General features: G+C 35.5%; 1 protein-coding gene across 1 annotated transcript in view; it reads left to right on the forward strand.

The window, feature by feature from the left end:
- The window catches only part of LOC110448078, a 189,636-nt gene that overhangs the window by 107,128 nt on the left and 67,261 nt on the right, over positions 1-15,247 (forward strand). The window contains exons 45-50 of the mRNA XM_021494119.1: positions 318-326; positions 1,665-1,746; positions 5,184-5,371; positions 6,701-6,814; positions 8,157-8,168; positions 14,533-14,611. Coding sequence (XP_021349794.1) covers positions 318-326; positions 1,665-1,746; positions 5,184-5,371; positions 6,701-6,814; positions 8,157-8,168; positions 14,533-14,611 — 484 coding nt within the window. The remainder of the gene's footprint in view (positions 1-317; positions 327-1,664; positions 1,747-5,183; positions 5,372-6,700; positions 6,815-8,156; positions 8,169-14,532; positions 14,612-15,247) is intronic.

The raw sequence follows: 15,247 nt of genomic DNA on the forward strand, positions 1-15,247 counted from the left end.
CTCCTCCTCACCCCCTCCTCCCCTACCCCCTCCCAACTAGATAAATATCCAGTCAGTATATCACTTCATCTCTATAGTAATAGTAAACAAGTTGTGTTTTTGGTAATCTAATCTAATGAAATGCATGAAAGCACAGTAAAGTTGGCGATTGGAAAGGTTTAATTTTGACAGATGAAAGGGATATAGTTTGACAGTGTTACCCTGTGAATGTTTTGGGGCATTAGACAAGAGTCAGCCTGTTGACATGTAAACAAAGCATGTGATTCATGTGGATAATTTTGATTATTTATAAAGAGATTGTGTAAATTTTCCCCCAGATCTGGATGGTACGTACTAGCTGCATGGTTTGTCGTTGGTGTTATGTGATATTTACTACAAACACTGTAATTAATGCTTATTAAGTCTAATCAAGCAGAATAAACCAGATGTTTGTGAAAATGGCATTTACACTAGAAACATTAACACAAGATTTGTATCAATTTGCTTCATTTTAGAAATTTATAATTTGTCCAAGACCAGTTCTGTTTCAAATTGTTCAAAATTTAAGAAACAGAACAATAGGTAAATACAGAACTGGATTGAGATGCAATTCAAAGAGAAGATAGGTTCCCATTGATTTTCAGTATTTATAAAGAGTTATTGTCATGATTGTCTTGTGTTATGCATTAGAGGTGGCTATCACATGACAAGTATACTTTCACTTTTACATGCATCAACATCCCATTGTGATGGACTTTCAGCTTATCAATGAGATACACACATCAATGGTTTATATGCTAGTCAGTGTGTCCTATATAGATATTTAAGTAAGAAGATCTACATATTAGAGTATATGGAATCCTTCACAACGTGACAATTTTAAAGGATTTCTGAAGGTCTTGGTGTTGCTAGACTGCATGTACATTTTATGGCACTACATGCAAGTTTTCTGAAACAAAGTAGTCCAAATGCTAACCCCTGTCAATACCCCACTAACAGTCTGTCAGGATAACTCTGCATGGTGTTGCTTATGGTGTTTGTCAACTAACGATTATACATCAGCTTCATTAACAAGTGGTGAAGGTTTAAGATAGAAGTTAAACATCTAGCTTTGTCTTCTTCCTAAAACTCTTTCGAAAACTTATGTATGCATGTATATTTCTGAAATTGCAAACAAAGAATTATATTTTTTAATTTTGAATTGTAGTATCCCCTGATTAAGACCGATGTTTTCCTGGTTAAATTCCCTTACTGTAATTGGTGTTTAAGTTGGTGAATTTCCTTTGTCTTTTCTCGAAGTGTCTCCCTTGTATTATGTACATTTGTACTGTTATATAAATAACCTGTTATCCATGTGTTTGTATTTATTATGAGTTATTTCCCCTTAATCCTGTTTATCCATGGCTGTTAGTACTTTATTCGATGGCACAAGTCCTTGACCATGTACGTTACAAACCTTGGTATAATTTAATGCTACAGTACTTAGAGAAAAGACGATTAGATACAATCATTAACTTATTAATTCTAGGTCATTGTGACTGTCAGAATTAGTAACAGTTAACCTTTCACCACTGTAGCTGATAATGGACTCATTCAGATCAAAGCATGGAAGAGTTTACTAAAATAACATAGGGGTGAAAGGTCTAGTGTCCTTATATATAATCTGATGAAATTGTATTTTAAAGGGAGAAAACTCTAACAGAAAACAACCACAAAGACCTGCAGTATCTAATAGCTATGGTGGACATGTTGGCGACGTGTGCCGAGGTACGTATATCCTAGTATCTGATAGCTATGGTGGACATGTTGGCTACGTGTGCCGAGGTACGTATGTCCCAGTATCTGATAGCTATGGTGGACATGTTGGCTACGTGTGCGGAGGTATGTATGTCCTATTATCTGATAGCTATGGTGGACATGTTGGCTACGTGTGCCGGTACGTATGTCCTAGTATCTGAGAGCGATGGTGGACATGTTGGCTACGTGAGCCGAGGTACGTATGTCCTAGTATCAGATAGCTATGGTGGACATGTTGGCGACGTGGGCGGAGGTACGTATGTCCTAGTATCTGCTAGCTATGGAGGACATGTTGGCTACGTGTGCGGAGTTATGTATGTCCTATTATCTGATAGCTATGGTTGACATGTTGGCTACGTGTGCCGAGATCCTAGTATCTGATAGCTATGGTGGATATGTTGGCTACGTGTGCGGAGGTACGTATGTCCTAGTATCTGATAGTTATGGTGTACATGTTGGCTATGTGTGCCGAGGGACGTATGTCCTAGTATCTGATAGTAATGGCGGACATGTTGGTTATGTGTGCCGAGGTACGTATATTATAGTCTCTGATCGTTATGGCGGCCATGTTGGCTATGTGTGCCGAGGGACGTATGTCCTAGTATCTGATATCTATGGTGGACATGTTGGCTACGAGTGCTGAGGTACGTATGTCCTTTGTCACATGCCGAGGTACGTATGTCCTAGTATCTGAGAGCGATGGTGGACATGTTGGCTACGTGAGCCGAGGTACGTATGTCCTAGTATCAGATAGCTATGGTGGACATGTTGGCGACGTGGGCGGAGGTACGTATGTCCTAGTATCTGATATCTATGGTGGACATGTTGGCTACGTGGGCTGAGGTACGTATGTCCTTTGTCACAGATCAACACAGCACTCTGTATGGGTAGTGTTTTTACAGAAACTTTGTCATTTATGGGTACGTATGTCCTAGTATCTGAGAGCGATGGTGGACATGTTGGCTACGTGTGCCGGTACGTATGTCCTAGTATCTGATAGCGATGGTGGACATGTTGGCTACGTGGGCCGAGGTACCTACATCCTAGTATCTGATAGCTATGGCGGAAATGTTGGCTACGTGTGCCGAGGTACGGATGTCCTAGTATCTGATAGCTATTGTGGACATGTTGGCTACGTGTGCCGAGGCACGTATATCCTAGTATCTGATAGTTATGGTGGACATGTTGGCTACGTGTACGGAGGTACGTATGTCCTAGTATCTGCTAGCTATGGTGGACATGTTGGCTGCGTGTGCGGAGGTATGTATGTCCTAGTATCTGATAGCTATCGTGGACATGTTGGCTACGTGTGCGGAGGGATGTATGTCCTATTATCTGATAGCTATGGTTGACATGTTGGCTACGTGTGCCGAGGCACGTATATCCTAGTATCTGATAGCTATGGGGGACATGCTGGCTACGTGTGCCGAGGTACGGATGTCCTAGTATCTGATAGCTATGGGGGACATGCTGGCTACGTGTGCCGAGGTACGTCTGTCCCAGTATCTGATAGCTATGGTGGACCTGTTGGCTACGTGTGCCGAGGTACATATGTCCTAGTATCTGATAGTTATGGTGGCCATGTTGGCTATGTGTGCCGAGGGACGTATGTCCTAGTATCTGATATCTATGGTGGACATGTTGGCTATGTTTGCCGAGGTACGTATATCCTAGTATCTTATAGCTATTGTGGACATGTTGGCTACGTGTGCGGAGTTATGTATGTCCTATTATCTGATAGCTATGGTTGACATGTTGGCTACGTGTGCCGAGATCCTAGTATCTGATAGCTATGGAGGACATGTTGGCTACGTGTGCGGAGGAATGTATGTCCTATTATCTGATAGCTATGGTGGACAAGTTGGCTACGTGTGCCGAGGTACCTATGTCCTAGTATCTGATAGCTATGGCGGAAATGTTGGCTACGTGTGCCGAGGTGCGTATATCCTAGTATCTGATAGCTATTGTGGACATGTTGGCTATGTGTGACGAGGTACGTATGTCCTAGTATCAGATAGCTATGGTGGACATGTTGGCGACGTGGGCGGAGGTACGTATGTCCTAGTATCTGAGAGCGATGGTGGACATGTTGGCTACGTGTCCCGAGGTACGTATGTCCTAGTATCAGATAGCTATGGTGGACATGTTGGCCCCGTGTGTCGAGGTACGTATGTCCTAGTATCTGCTAGCTATGGAGGACATGTTGGCTACGTGGGCCGAGGTACGTATGTCCTAGTATCTGCTAGCTATGGAGGACATGTTGGCTACGTGTGCGGAGGAATGTATGTCCTATTATCTGATAGCTATGGTTGACATGTTGGCTACGTGTGCCGAGATACGTATATCCTAGTATCTGATATCTATGGTGGACATGTTGGCTACGAGTGCCGAGTTACGTATATCCTAGTATCGGATAGCTATGGTGGACATGTTGGCGACGTGGGCGGAGGTACGTATGTCCTAGTATCTGCTAGCTATGGTGGCCATGTTGGCTATGTGTGCCGAGGTACGTATGACGTAGTATCTGATAGCTATGGTGGACATCTTGTCTACGTGTGCCGAGGTACGTATTTCCTAGTATCTGATAGCTATGGTGGACATTCTGGCTACGTGTGCCGAGGTACGTATATCCGAGTATCTGATAGCTATGGTGGACGTATTGGGTACGTGTGCCCAGGCACGTATGTCCTAGTATCTGATAGCTATGGTGGACATGTTGGCTACGTGTGCTGAGGTACGTATGTCCTTTGTCACAGATCAACACAGCACTCTGTATGGGCAGTGTTTTTACAGAAACTTTGTCATTTATGAAACCATTTTCAAACCAAAACTAGTATTCTGTGCTGAAGTTAAATTTTTCGCCTCCAGTGATAGATTGATAAAAATTCGAATTTTGTCAATCATTTTTAAGGTTTCGGAAGAGACTTAAACCCAAAAAGTTTTAAGTGTGTATATTTGACTTTGGTTATAAAGCAAGAAATGCATAGAAAGTTCCGTTTGATTTATCTTGAGATCCCCTTAATTCTTATACCAGGGAGCTTCCACACAAGTGGCATTTCATGAGAGGTTCACTTTAATTGAAAAACATAAATTGTTAAAAAATGTCCTTCAGAAGATGCATCCTTGTGAAAATGGAAACATGTATTGGTTATTAATATCTCTTTAGTAAAGGAGAAAAGCTTTCTTAGAAATTTTGCATTTGACTTTCCTATTTCTACACTATACTGCTGGTAGTACTTATCTTAGACCAGCTTTAATACTACATACCTGGTATAGGTACAGGGTTGCTTTATATATTATCTTTGCTGGAATGTAAATTTGTTCAATAGATTTCTCTTTATGCAATGTCCTCCATCATTTAAATGTTCCTTATTAATGTTTTTCTTCATTGTGTTTGTTGTTGACAGGGTGAGAACCGCTTCATTGAATCCATTTGTCAGACAATATTCAAAATACCAGAGCTTTTACGGATTCTTAACAACAAGAAAATCACAGACAACTTGAAGCGTCCGTTCCTACGATTCTTCATCTGGGTGTACCTGAACACAGCTGGCGGTATGATAGAGAGTGGTGCTGGGGATCTCCCCCACGACACGTAAGTCTAGGCGTAAACTCTCCCCCACGACACGTAAGTCAAGGCTTGGGATCTCCCCCACGACACGTAAGTCTAGGCTGGGGATCTCCCCCACGACACGTAAGTCTAGGCTGGGGATCTCCCCCACGACACGTAAGTCTGGGCTGGGGATCTCCCCCACGACACGTAAGTCTGGGCTGGGGATCTCCCCCACGACACGTAAGTCTGGGCTGGGGATCTCCCCCACGACACGTAAGTCTAGGCTGGGGATCTCCCCCACGACACGTAAGTCTGGGCTGGGGATCTCCCCCACGACACGTAAGTCTAGGCTGGGGATCTCCCCCACGACACGTAAGTCTGGGCTGGGGATCTCCCCCACGACACGTAAGTCTAGGCTGGGGATCTCCCCCACGACACGTAAGTCTGGGCTGGGGATCTCCCCCACGACACGTAAGTCTAGGCTGGGGATCTCCCCCACGACACGTAAGTCTGGGCTGGGGATCTCCCCCACGACACGTAAGTCTAGGCTGGGGATCTCCGGCACGACACGTAAGTCTGGGCTGGGGATCTCCCCCACGACACGTAAGTCTAGGCTGGGGATCTCCCCCACGACACGTAAGTCTGGGCTGGGGATCTCCCCCAAGACACGTAAGTCTAGGCTGGGGATCTCCGGCCCCCACGACACGTAAGTCCGGGCTTGGGATCTCCCCCAAGACACGTAAGTCTAGGCTGGGGATCTCCGGCCCTCACGACACGTAAGTCTGGGCTGGGGATCTCCCCCACGACACGTAAGTCTAGGCTGGGGATCTCCGGCCCCCACGACACATAAGTCTAGGCTTAAACTCTTACTTAATTGAGGAAGAGAGTTTTCATTTTGTAGGGATTGTGAGACCATGCAATCACCAATGGAGACTAATTTCTATCTCAGTAATAGTTCAACTAATCTCAGTTTAGGACTGTTTTCAGTCCAGTGTAGATTGTTTTCCATTACAAAATATAGTAGAGACATTTTGTTAATTCATTGTGTATGAGGCATTATTGAGCAAGTGCTCTCTGGTTAATTAATGTATGAGGAGAAATGCTGAAATGGAGTCCTGAGGTAAGAATGATCCTCCTGAATCAAAATGTCAGCATTCTAGGTATACAGGTAGATATATCTAGGTATACAGGTAGATATATCTAGGTATACAGGTAAATATATCTAGGTATACAGGTAGATATATGAAAATTAGATATTAAATTAATAAATTAGGTTTAAATCACAGTTGAGAGGTTATTTAAGGGACTTTTAGAATTTAAAAGGTCAAGTTCAGATGTGATAGGTCAGGTGACCTTCATCTTGTGTTTTAGGGCAATGTGGGAGTACTTGAATGGTTTAAATGAAACCTTACGGGACACCACAGAATTCATCAAAACGGACCCTAACACCGTCAAACTTCTTCTCAAGAGACCGCCGGCCAAATGGTAAGTCCCAACACAATACACTTCCATGGTTAAGTTTCTGTCGCTGTTGTGTTTTATAAGATGTACAGTTCCGTATTAGCGTAATATTCATGTTAGATTGTGTAAACTTTATCCACGTTCTGTTTACTCCTATACCACTCCCATCACCCATAGTCTATACCTTCGCAGTATCAGGGTTAGCATTAGATTTATGCAAAGCAAGGACTGTCCTGATGAAATGATACAAAAAATGTATAATTTATATATGTATATATGCCCAAGTCATATATCACCCCTTTAAAAGTGGAGATACATGTATTTGAAATTTTGATTTGGACAATCTAAAACAAAAAGATAGCAAAATAAATGTGATACAATGCTCCCATTTATACTGCTTTATATGACCTTTCATTACTTTGATTGCCAAACTAACACAAAACAGTCGTGTTTATTGTAAACTGTGACAAACGAGTGATAGGAACATCGCAAAGTTCTCCTACTTTATACAATACACTTTCACAAGTACTTAGTATTTCTTACGTCACAAAGGTAGATCTAGGTTTACACACAAACTTCACAGTTATCTCCCCTTCTGATCACTGATATCTTAGATTAGCTCACGCTGCTATAAAAAGATACTGAACTGCCAAATCAAAAATAAAATCCTTTCTTTCTCATAACTGAAACTTGTTTATCCACCAATGAATTATCAGATCCTTAATTTACAGGATTTCATTTTATTATTCTGAATTATTTCCCTTGGAGAATTTGGGTTAATATCCCAAACTTGTGGGTTTTAGGAAATCCCTCCTTAATTCCCATACATGTGACTGAAGGATATATATCCCTGTCATAACTTGGTATTCCGTCTTTGCGTATTGCAGAGTTATCTTCTCTTTGGAGCAGGTATTGATTGTTACGTCACTTGTTTGTGAGAGCAACGTCATCAATTTTTGAGAAAATGACGTAATTTTCTCGCACAAACCAATGAAGTAACAATCAATAGCTGCTCCCAAGAGAAGATTACTCTGCAATACGCAAAGACGAAATACCTACATGTATCACCAAATCTTCTCTCTAATATTCCATTGGTCATATCTGGTTGATCACCAACCTTGTAGAATTTGATACATTGTATATGAAATTAAAAAGTGCATAAATAGAATTTTAACAGATTAATAATTTAAGGAATCATTATCTTTAAAAAAAAACCACAATAATAATGATAAACCATAGTAACTTGTTGGAAGAAATTTTCAGAGAAAAATGCCCCTTCCTTTTCTCAATCAATGTTGTCAGTATGCATTTTTTTTTATTTTTTTATTTTGCACATTTTAGTTTGATGATGTTATTTTTCTTCCAGTGAAGGTGGAAGGTTTGTTTTTAGTTTCACTTTACTTTGTTTTCTTTCCTTCTTCCTTTCTTATTTCCATGGTGCTTAGATTTTGCTGTTATTTTAAAAAGATATATTTGGGTTATATCAATTTCATCAAAATCAGACTAAATTAAAGTTTTGATAATTTGTCTAAACCCAAGCAACCTTGGGAGTTTCACTATTTGGATGTTTTATTTCATTGGTTTACAATTCTGTAAATTATCCATTTGTTCATTATTTTGTTAATACTTCTGCTTTAATAAAAAACATATAAGTAAATACATCTAGTATCATGAATGATCAATTTAAAGGCTAACAACCTAACCAGTACAAATCACATGTGAAATTAAGTATATTTTCTACCCACCACCGTAAACTTTAATTCCTGGGTCAGGTTTAGGCAAACACCTATTAATGCTGGCTATAATAATAGATTCAATTTTTCAAAATGTTTCATTGTGTTTTATATCAATTTAAGCCTGTGGAAATGATGTGTGTGATTTAAAAAATTGTGTAGAGCGTTTTGTTTTGTTACAATTTAATGTTTGTTACTATTGTCATGGAAATGTTGTTTTATTAGTTGTGGCATTTCTTTGCACTTCAGTTGATATAAAATATATGCATTATATTAATATATTAATTAGGATAATTACAGTTTCTGTTAATGGTTTATCTGCTTTCTTCGTTATTTTGTCTTTCATAAATTATACAATTGTTGTTATTATTTTGTGATTGACTTACAAATTACAATAAATGTAAATGATTTTATCTACTTCTACAGTACTGTACTAAAATTTCTCATTATATTTGACCTAATTTATGACCTGGCAGTTTTGAAAAATCTATTTGATTTAAAGAACCCTCTATATAAAAGTCTTTTAAACAATGTTGAAAGTCAAAAGTAAGTCTTGGCTAAATGACCGGATGGAACGGTTGGACCAGAAAAAAGGGTATGGGGCATTTATTAGGCCAAAATACAGTACTGCAACTGAAAGAATGTATTAAAATGTTAATGTTCAAGGTTTTACTCGTGAAGTGAGATATATAGTTACATACATGCTAACTAAGTCACTTATGTATTGTATCTATTATATAATAGATAGTGTTATTGTATTGTATCTATTACATAATAGATAGTGTTATTGTATTGTATCTATTACATAATAGATAGTGTTATTGTATTGTATCTATTACATAATAGATAGTGTTATTGTATTGTATCTATTATAGAATAGATAGTGTTATTGTATTGTATCTATTACATAATAGATAGTGTTATTGTATTGTATCTATTACATAATAGATAGTGTTATTGTATTGTATCTATTACATAATAGATAGTGTTATTGTATTGTATCTATTACATAATAGATAGTGTTATTGTATTGTATCTATTATAGAATAGATAGTGTTATTGTATTGTATCTATTACATAATAGATAGTGTTATTGTATTGTATCTATTATAGAATAGATAGTGTTATTGTATTGTATCTATTATATATTAGATAGTGTTATTGTATTGTATCTATTACATAATAGATAGTGTTATTGTATTGTATCTATTATATATTAGATAGTGTTATTGTATTGTATCTATTATATATTAGATAGTGTTATTGTATTGTATCTATTATAGAATAGATAGTGTTATTGTATTGTATCTATTACATAATAGATAGTGTTATTGTATTGTATCTATTACATAATAGATAGTGTTATTGTATTGTATCTATTATATAATAGATGGTGTTATTGTATTGTATCAAGAAATGTTTAGTGACTTGCATGCAAGTATTAACATAATTAACATTAAACTGTACAGTTATATAATTATACACAGGGAATTCTAATATATATAGTTTAATATACTGTATAATATGTATAGTTTAATACACTAGATAGTGTTGTTGTATTGTATCTATTATATAATAGATAGTTTGATTGTATTGTATCTAGTATATAATAGATAGTGTTATTGTATTGTATCAATTATATAATAGATAGTGTTGTTGTATTGTATCTATTATATAATAGATAGGGTTATTGTATTGTATCTATTATATAATAGATGGTGTTATTGTATTGTATCAAGAAATGTTTAGTGACTTGCATGCAAGTATTAACATAATTAACATTAAAATCTATTATATAATAGATAGTGTTATTGTATCAATTATATAATAGATAGTGTTATTGTAGTGTATCTATTATATAATAGATAGTGTTATTGAATTGTATCTATTATATAATAGATAGTGTTGTTGGATGGTATCTATTATATAATAGATAGTGTTGTTGGATGGTATCTATTATATAATAGATAGTGTTATTGAATTGTATCTATTATATAATAGATAGTGTTAATGTATTGTATCTATTATATAATAGATAGTTTGATTGTATTGTATCTAGTATATAATAGATAGTGTTATTGTATTGTATCTATTACATAATAGATAGTGTTATTGTATTGTATCTATTATATAATATATAGTGTTATTGTATTGTATCTATTATATAATATATAGTGTTATTGTATTGTATCTATTATATAATAGATGGTGTTATTGTATTGTATCAAGAAATGTTTAGTGACTTGCATGCAAGTATTATCATAATTAACATTAAACTGTACAGTTATATAATTATACACAGGGAATTCTAATATATATAGTTTAATATACTGTATAATATGTATAGTTTAATACACTAGATAGTGTTGTTGTATTGTATCTATTATATAATAGATAGGGTTATTGTATTGTATCTATTATATAATAGATGGTGTTATTGTATTGTATCAAGAAATGTTTAGTGACTTGCATGCAACTATTAACATAATTAACATTAAACTGTACAGTTATATAATTATACACAGGGAATTCTAATATATATAGTTTAATATACTGTATAATATGTATAGTTTAATACACTAGATAGTGTTGTTGTATTGTATCTATTATATAATAGATAGTTTGATTGTATTGTATCTAGTATATAATAGATAGTGTTATTGTATTGTATCTATTATAGAATAGATAGTGTTATTGTATTGTATCTATTATAGAATAGATAGTGTTATTGTATTGTATCTATTATAGAATAGATAGTGTTATTGTATTGTATCTATTACATAATAGATAGTGTTATTGTATTGTATCTATTACATAATAGATAGTGTTATTGTATTGTATCTATTACATAATAGATAGTGTTATTGTATTGTATCTATTATAGAATAGATAGTGTTATTGTATTGTATCTATTATATAATAGATGGTGTTATTGTATTGTATCAAGAAATGTTTAGTGACTTGCATGCAAGGATTAACATAATTAACATTAAACTGTACAGTTATATAATTATACACAGGGAATTCTAATATATATAGTTTAATATACTGTATAATATGTATAGTTTAATACACTAGATAGTGTTGTTGTATTGTATCTATTATATAATAGATAGTTTGATTGTATTGTATCTAGTATATAATAGATAGTGTTATTGTATTGTATCTATTATATAATAGATACTGTTATTGTATTGTATCTATTATATAATATATAGTGTTGTTGTATGTTATCTATTATATAATAGATAGTGTTGTTGTATTGTATCTATTATATAATAGATAGTTTGATTGTATTGTATCTAGTATATAATAGATAGTGTTATTGTATTGTATCTATTATAGAATAGATAGTGTTATTGTATTGTATCTATTATATAATAGATAGTGTTATTGTATTGTATCAAGAAATGTTTAGTGACTTGCATGCAAGTATTAACATAATTAACATTAAACTGTACAGTTATATAATTATACACAGTGTATTGTAATATATATAGTTTAATATACTGTATAATATGTATAGTTTAATACACTGTATAATATGTATAGTTTAATATACTGTATAATATGTATCAGGTTTTTCCTCTTGGTTTACGTCCTTAAATGACCTTAGCTGTTAATAGGGCATTAGACAAAATAAAACCAAACCAAACCTTTTAGATTATTAACTGCTAGAGTATCTTGTTAATGTACCTTATAGTAAGTTTGATTTTCAAGTTAAACCTTGTTTCCTTATACCAGGGTACTGGTGTTATGTTCAAATATATTATGTATCACCATCATCATGTTTGAAGTAGATAGCCCCAAGTTGCTGTACCGAGTCATTTTTGATTCCAGAAATATATAAACTAGCTATCAGTTTAGTAAATTTTAGATCAAATTTCTTGATTCTACAATTAAGGTTGTATATCTTACTGGTCAGTTTAGTTGATTGAAGGTCAGATTACTAGTTTCTGCAACTAAAGGTATTGTTGTGTCCTGCTTACTGGTCAGTTTCATCTATGGTCAAATACTATTGACAAAATATCTGTCGATTGTGGGTTGGTATGTTATTTTGATAAAGTCAGTTTGGAAGAAACTTTAATTAATTATATATCATTCCTGAGAAGTCACAATCCTAGCTCGTAATTTCCTAAACTGACTTAGTATTTGTACATGGGATTTGTAACATTCTAACTTACCTATTCCCGGCCCAGGGTTCCTCTCCACATACGCCTGCAGAGGTAACCGTATAATATACTGCATGAAATAAGTGAATATATTGGACTGCACTGGTAATGGAATGCTGTTGTTTCAGTGATTTTGAATAAGCATTTTGGTAAAAAATATCCAAATTAATTTTCAAAAGGAGTATGAATGTGCAAAAGAAAAGTCAAGCCTGTCTATTATACTCTAGGATGCTAGAAAGAAAAATGTGTAAAAATTATAGATTTTGGGTCTGACTTATATATAAGACTTCCTATATTAAGGCACATCAGAAAACCAGGATCGGCACTTGAGGTAATTACAGCCTCGTTATATATATGTAATAAGCCTCATACATATTAAAGACTTGTACCTGGTATATTGCTGCTAAATGTTAAGAAAGAAAGTCTGAAGGTGATTCTAATGTGGAAAAGAAAAAGCTATTATTTTGCATGATTTGTGGAGCAAATTCTTGCTTACAGTGACTTTGGGCTGATCTGATGTATTCAGCAGTTTGTCTGGTAGCTAAGTGACTTTGCACTTGACCAGTCAGTCATCCTAGATACTCCAGGGGTTATACTCACTTTCGCTCTCTGCTATTCTGGAATATGTCATAGCAAAATTGAAGGCACAAAGACATCTATCTAACTGCTCTCGGGTAAGAAAACCTGACCAATCGCCAGGCTGATACTTGTCCTTGGAAGATCACAAAGGAGCGACACCTGTCTTCATGACATATGCTATGACATATTCCTGGGATGCAGAGAGCGAACGTGAACGTAACCCCTGGCGTATCAAGGATATTGACCAGTAAGCAGTTGATTGTATGGCTGGCTTTTATTAAACAATGATCAGCTGATGTAGTAAGATATGGGTAGTGTAGTGATCTTATATCTTAATCTTTGCATGATTTAATTGGGCTTTAAACCTGCTTTTGGTTACATGTCAACTTTCTGTCAAAAGTGTGCCAAGATCCCAATAGATGGCTGATTTTAATACATTGATCTCTCCCATTTGTACCATAGGTGTATACATATCCTTACCATGGAACATTGTGCGAACATTTGAACCTGCTTCTGTCTCTACTTCTGTACAGTGTAACCTTGTATAATTCATTCTTTGTTTTAATGTCAGTCACTCGTGAAACAAAAAGATCAGAGCTATGCCTGTTATATTCCCCGGAATACAAAATAGATAAGGTGATAATATTTGCCAAACGGATCAGTGCCTGTTATATTCCTTCACCATTGCTTATCCTTGAACAGAGAATCGCTACATGTTGTATAATTTATTCAATATCCCTCCCTGTTGATGGAAAAAGGACTAGAGTGTGACAACAAATGATTGAAAGTTGTGTGTTGAACTTAGTACACATGTATATTTATCTGCTGCATGGGTTCAAAGCTTTCATCCCTTTAAACATTAGTTCTGATATCGATGCTAGATGGTACGGTGCATGCAGTATTTCAGTAAAATTATAACAATATCAAATATCGCAAATGTGATTTCACATCTATAATGATTCTCTACATAAGTGCAGCAACTCTGGCTAAAGTCACTGTAATTTTATCATCATGATAGATTTATGTATATTTACACAATATCTGAATATAGTATTGAATTTCATAAAACATTAAATTAAATGACTTATCAATTAAAGATAACACTCGTAAGTATATAGGACACCTCTAATGAGGTTCCTACAGTAAATAATAATTGTTTTATTGCAGATTGATACATGTTTAACTAAATTTGTTATTTTTATAGAACTGTCCTTTGATGTTTCCTTGGCCAGTATTAATGTACCTCTCTATCTTGCAGTGATAAGGGTTCGAACAAACAGGAGTTGGTCCGAGGGACCCTTCATTATCTGTTTGATGGAGTGATGCCATTCCTGCAGGTAAATACGACCCTCAGTCATTGTCTGTTAAACATTGCCTTTGTTACTATAGGGCTGGTTAATACAGATGTTTAAAAATAAACCATGTTTCCAGGTAAAATGTGGAATTTTCAGAGATTTATTAATTTCTCAGCTCTAGATCTGCGGGGAGGTTCTCAGATTCTCGAATAGGACTCCATACTCTTGTTCTCATTTTTCAATGCACATAAACACCTCTGTTCGAAGAGTAAAGGAAACAGATGTTTGCTTTAAAAGGGACAGATTAATTGTATACAGACCACTAAAATGCAAAAATGAAAAAACATAGAGCTATCTTACTTCTCTCCCTACTCTTGGTTACTTCTGTTAACTCACTGTACCCAAATCGGGACACTTTTTAGATAAATATCAATGTTCTTCATACCATAATATCAATTCTAAAAATGTTTGTTCATTTATCATAATAGGTACTATCCACTTTTTAGGTCACCTGAGACAAAGTTTCAAGTGACCTATTGCGATCGCCTTTTGTCCGTCGTCGTCCGTCGTCCGTCGTGCGTCCGTAAACAATTTACATTTTCGACTTCTTCTCCAAAACCCCTGAACCAATTTCAATGAAATTTTGCAGGGACCTTCCATGGACAAAGGTCAACAAAA

Source organism: Mizuhopecten yessoensis, unplaced genomic scaffold (assembly GCF_002113885.1).
Source record: "Mizuhopecten yessoensis strain PY_sf001 unplaced genomic scaffold, ASM211388v2 scaffold3819, whole genome shotgun sequence".
Lineage (NCBI taxonomy): Eukaryota > Metazoa > Mollusca > Bivalvia > Pectinida > Pectinidae > Mizuhopecten > Mizuhopecten yessoensis.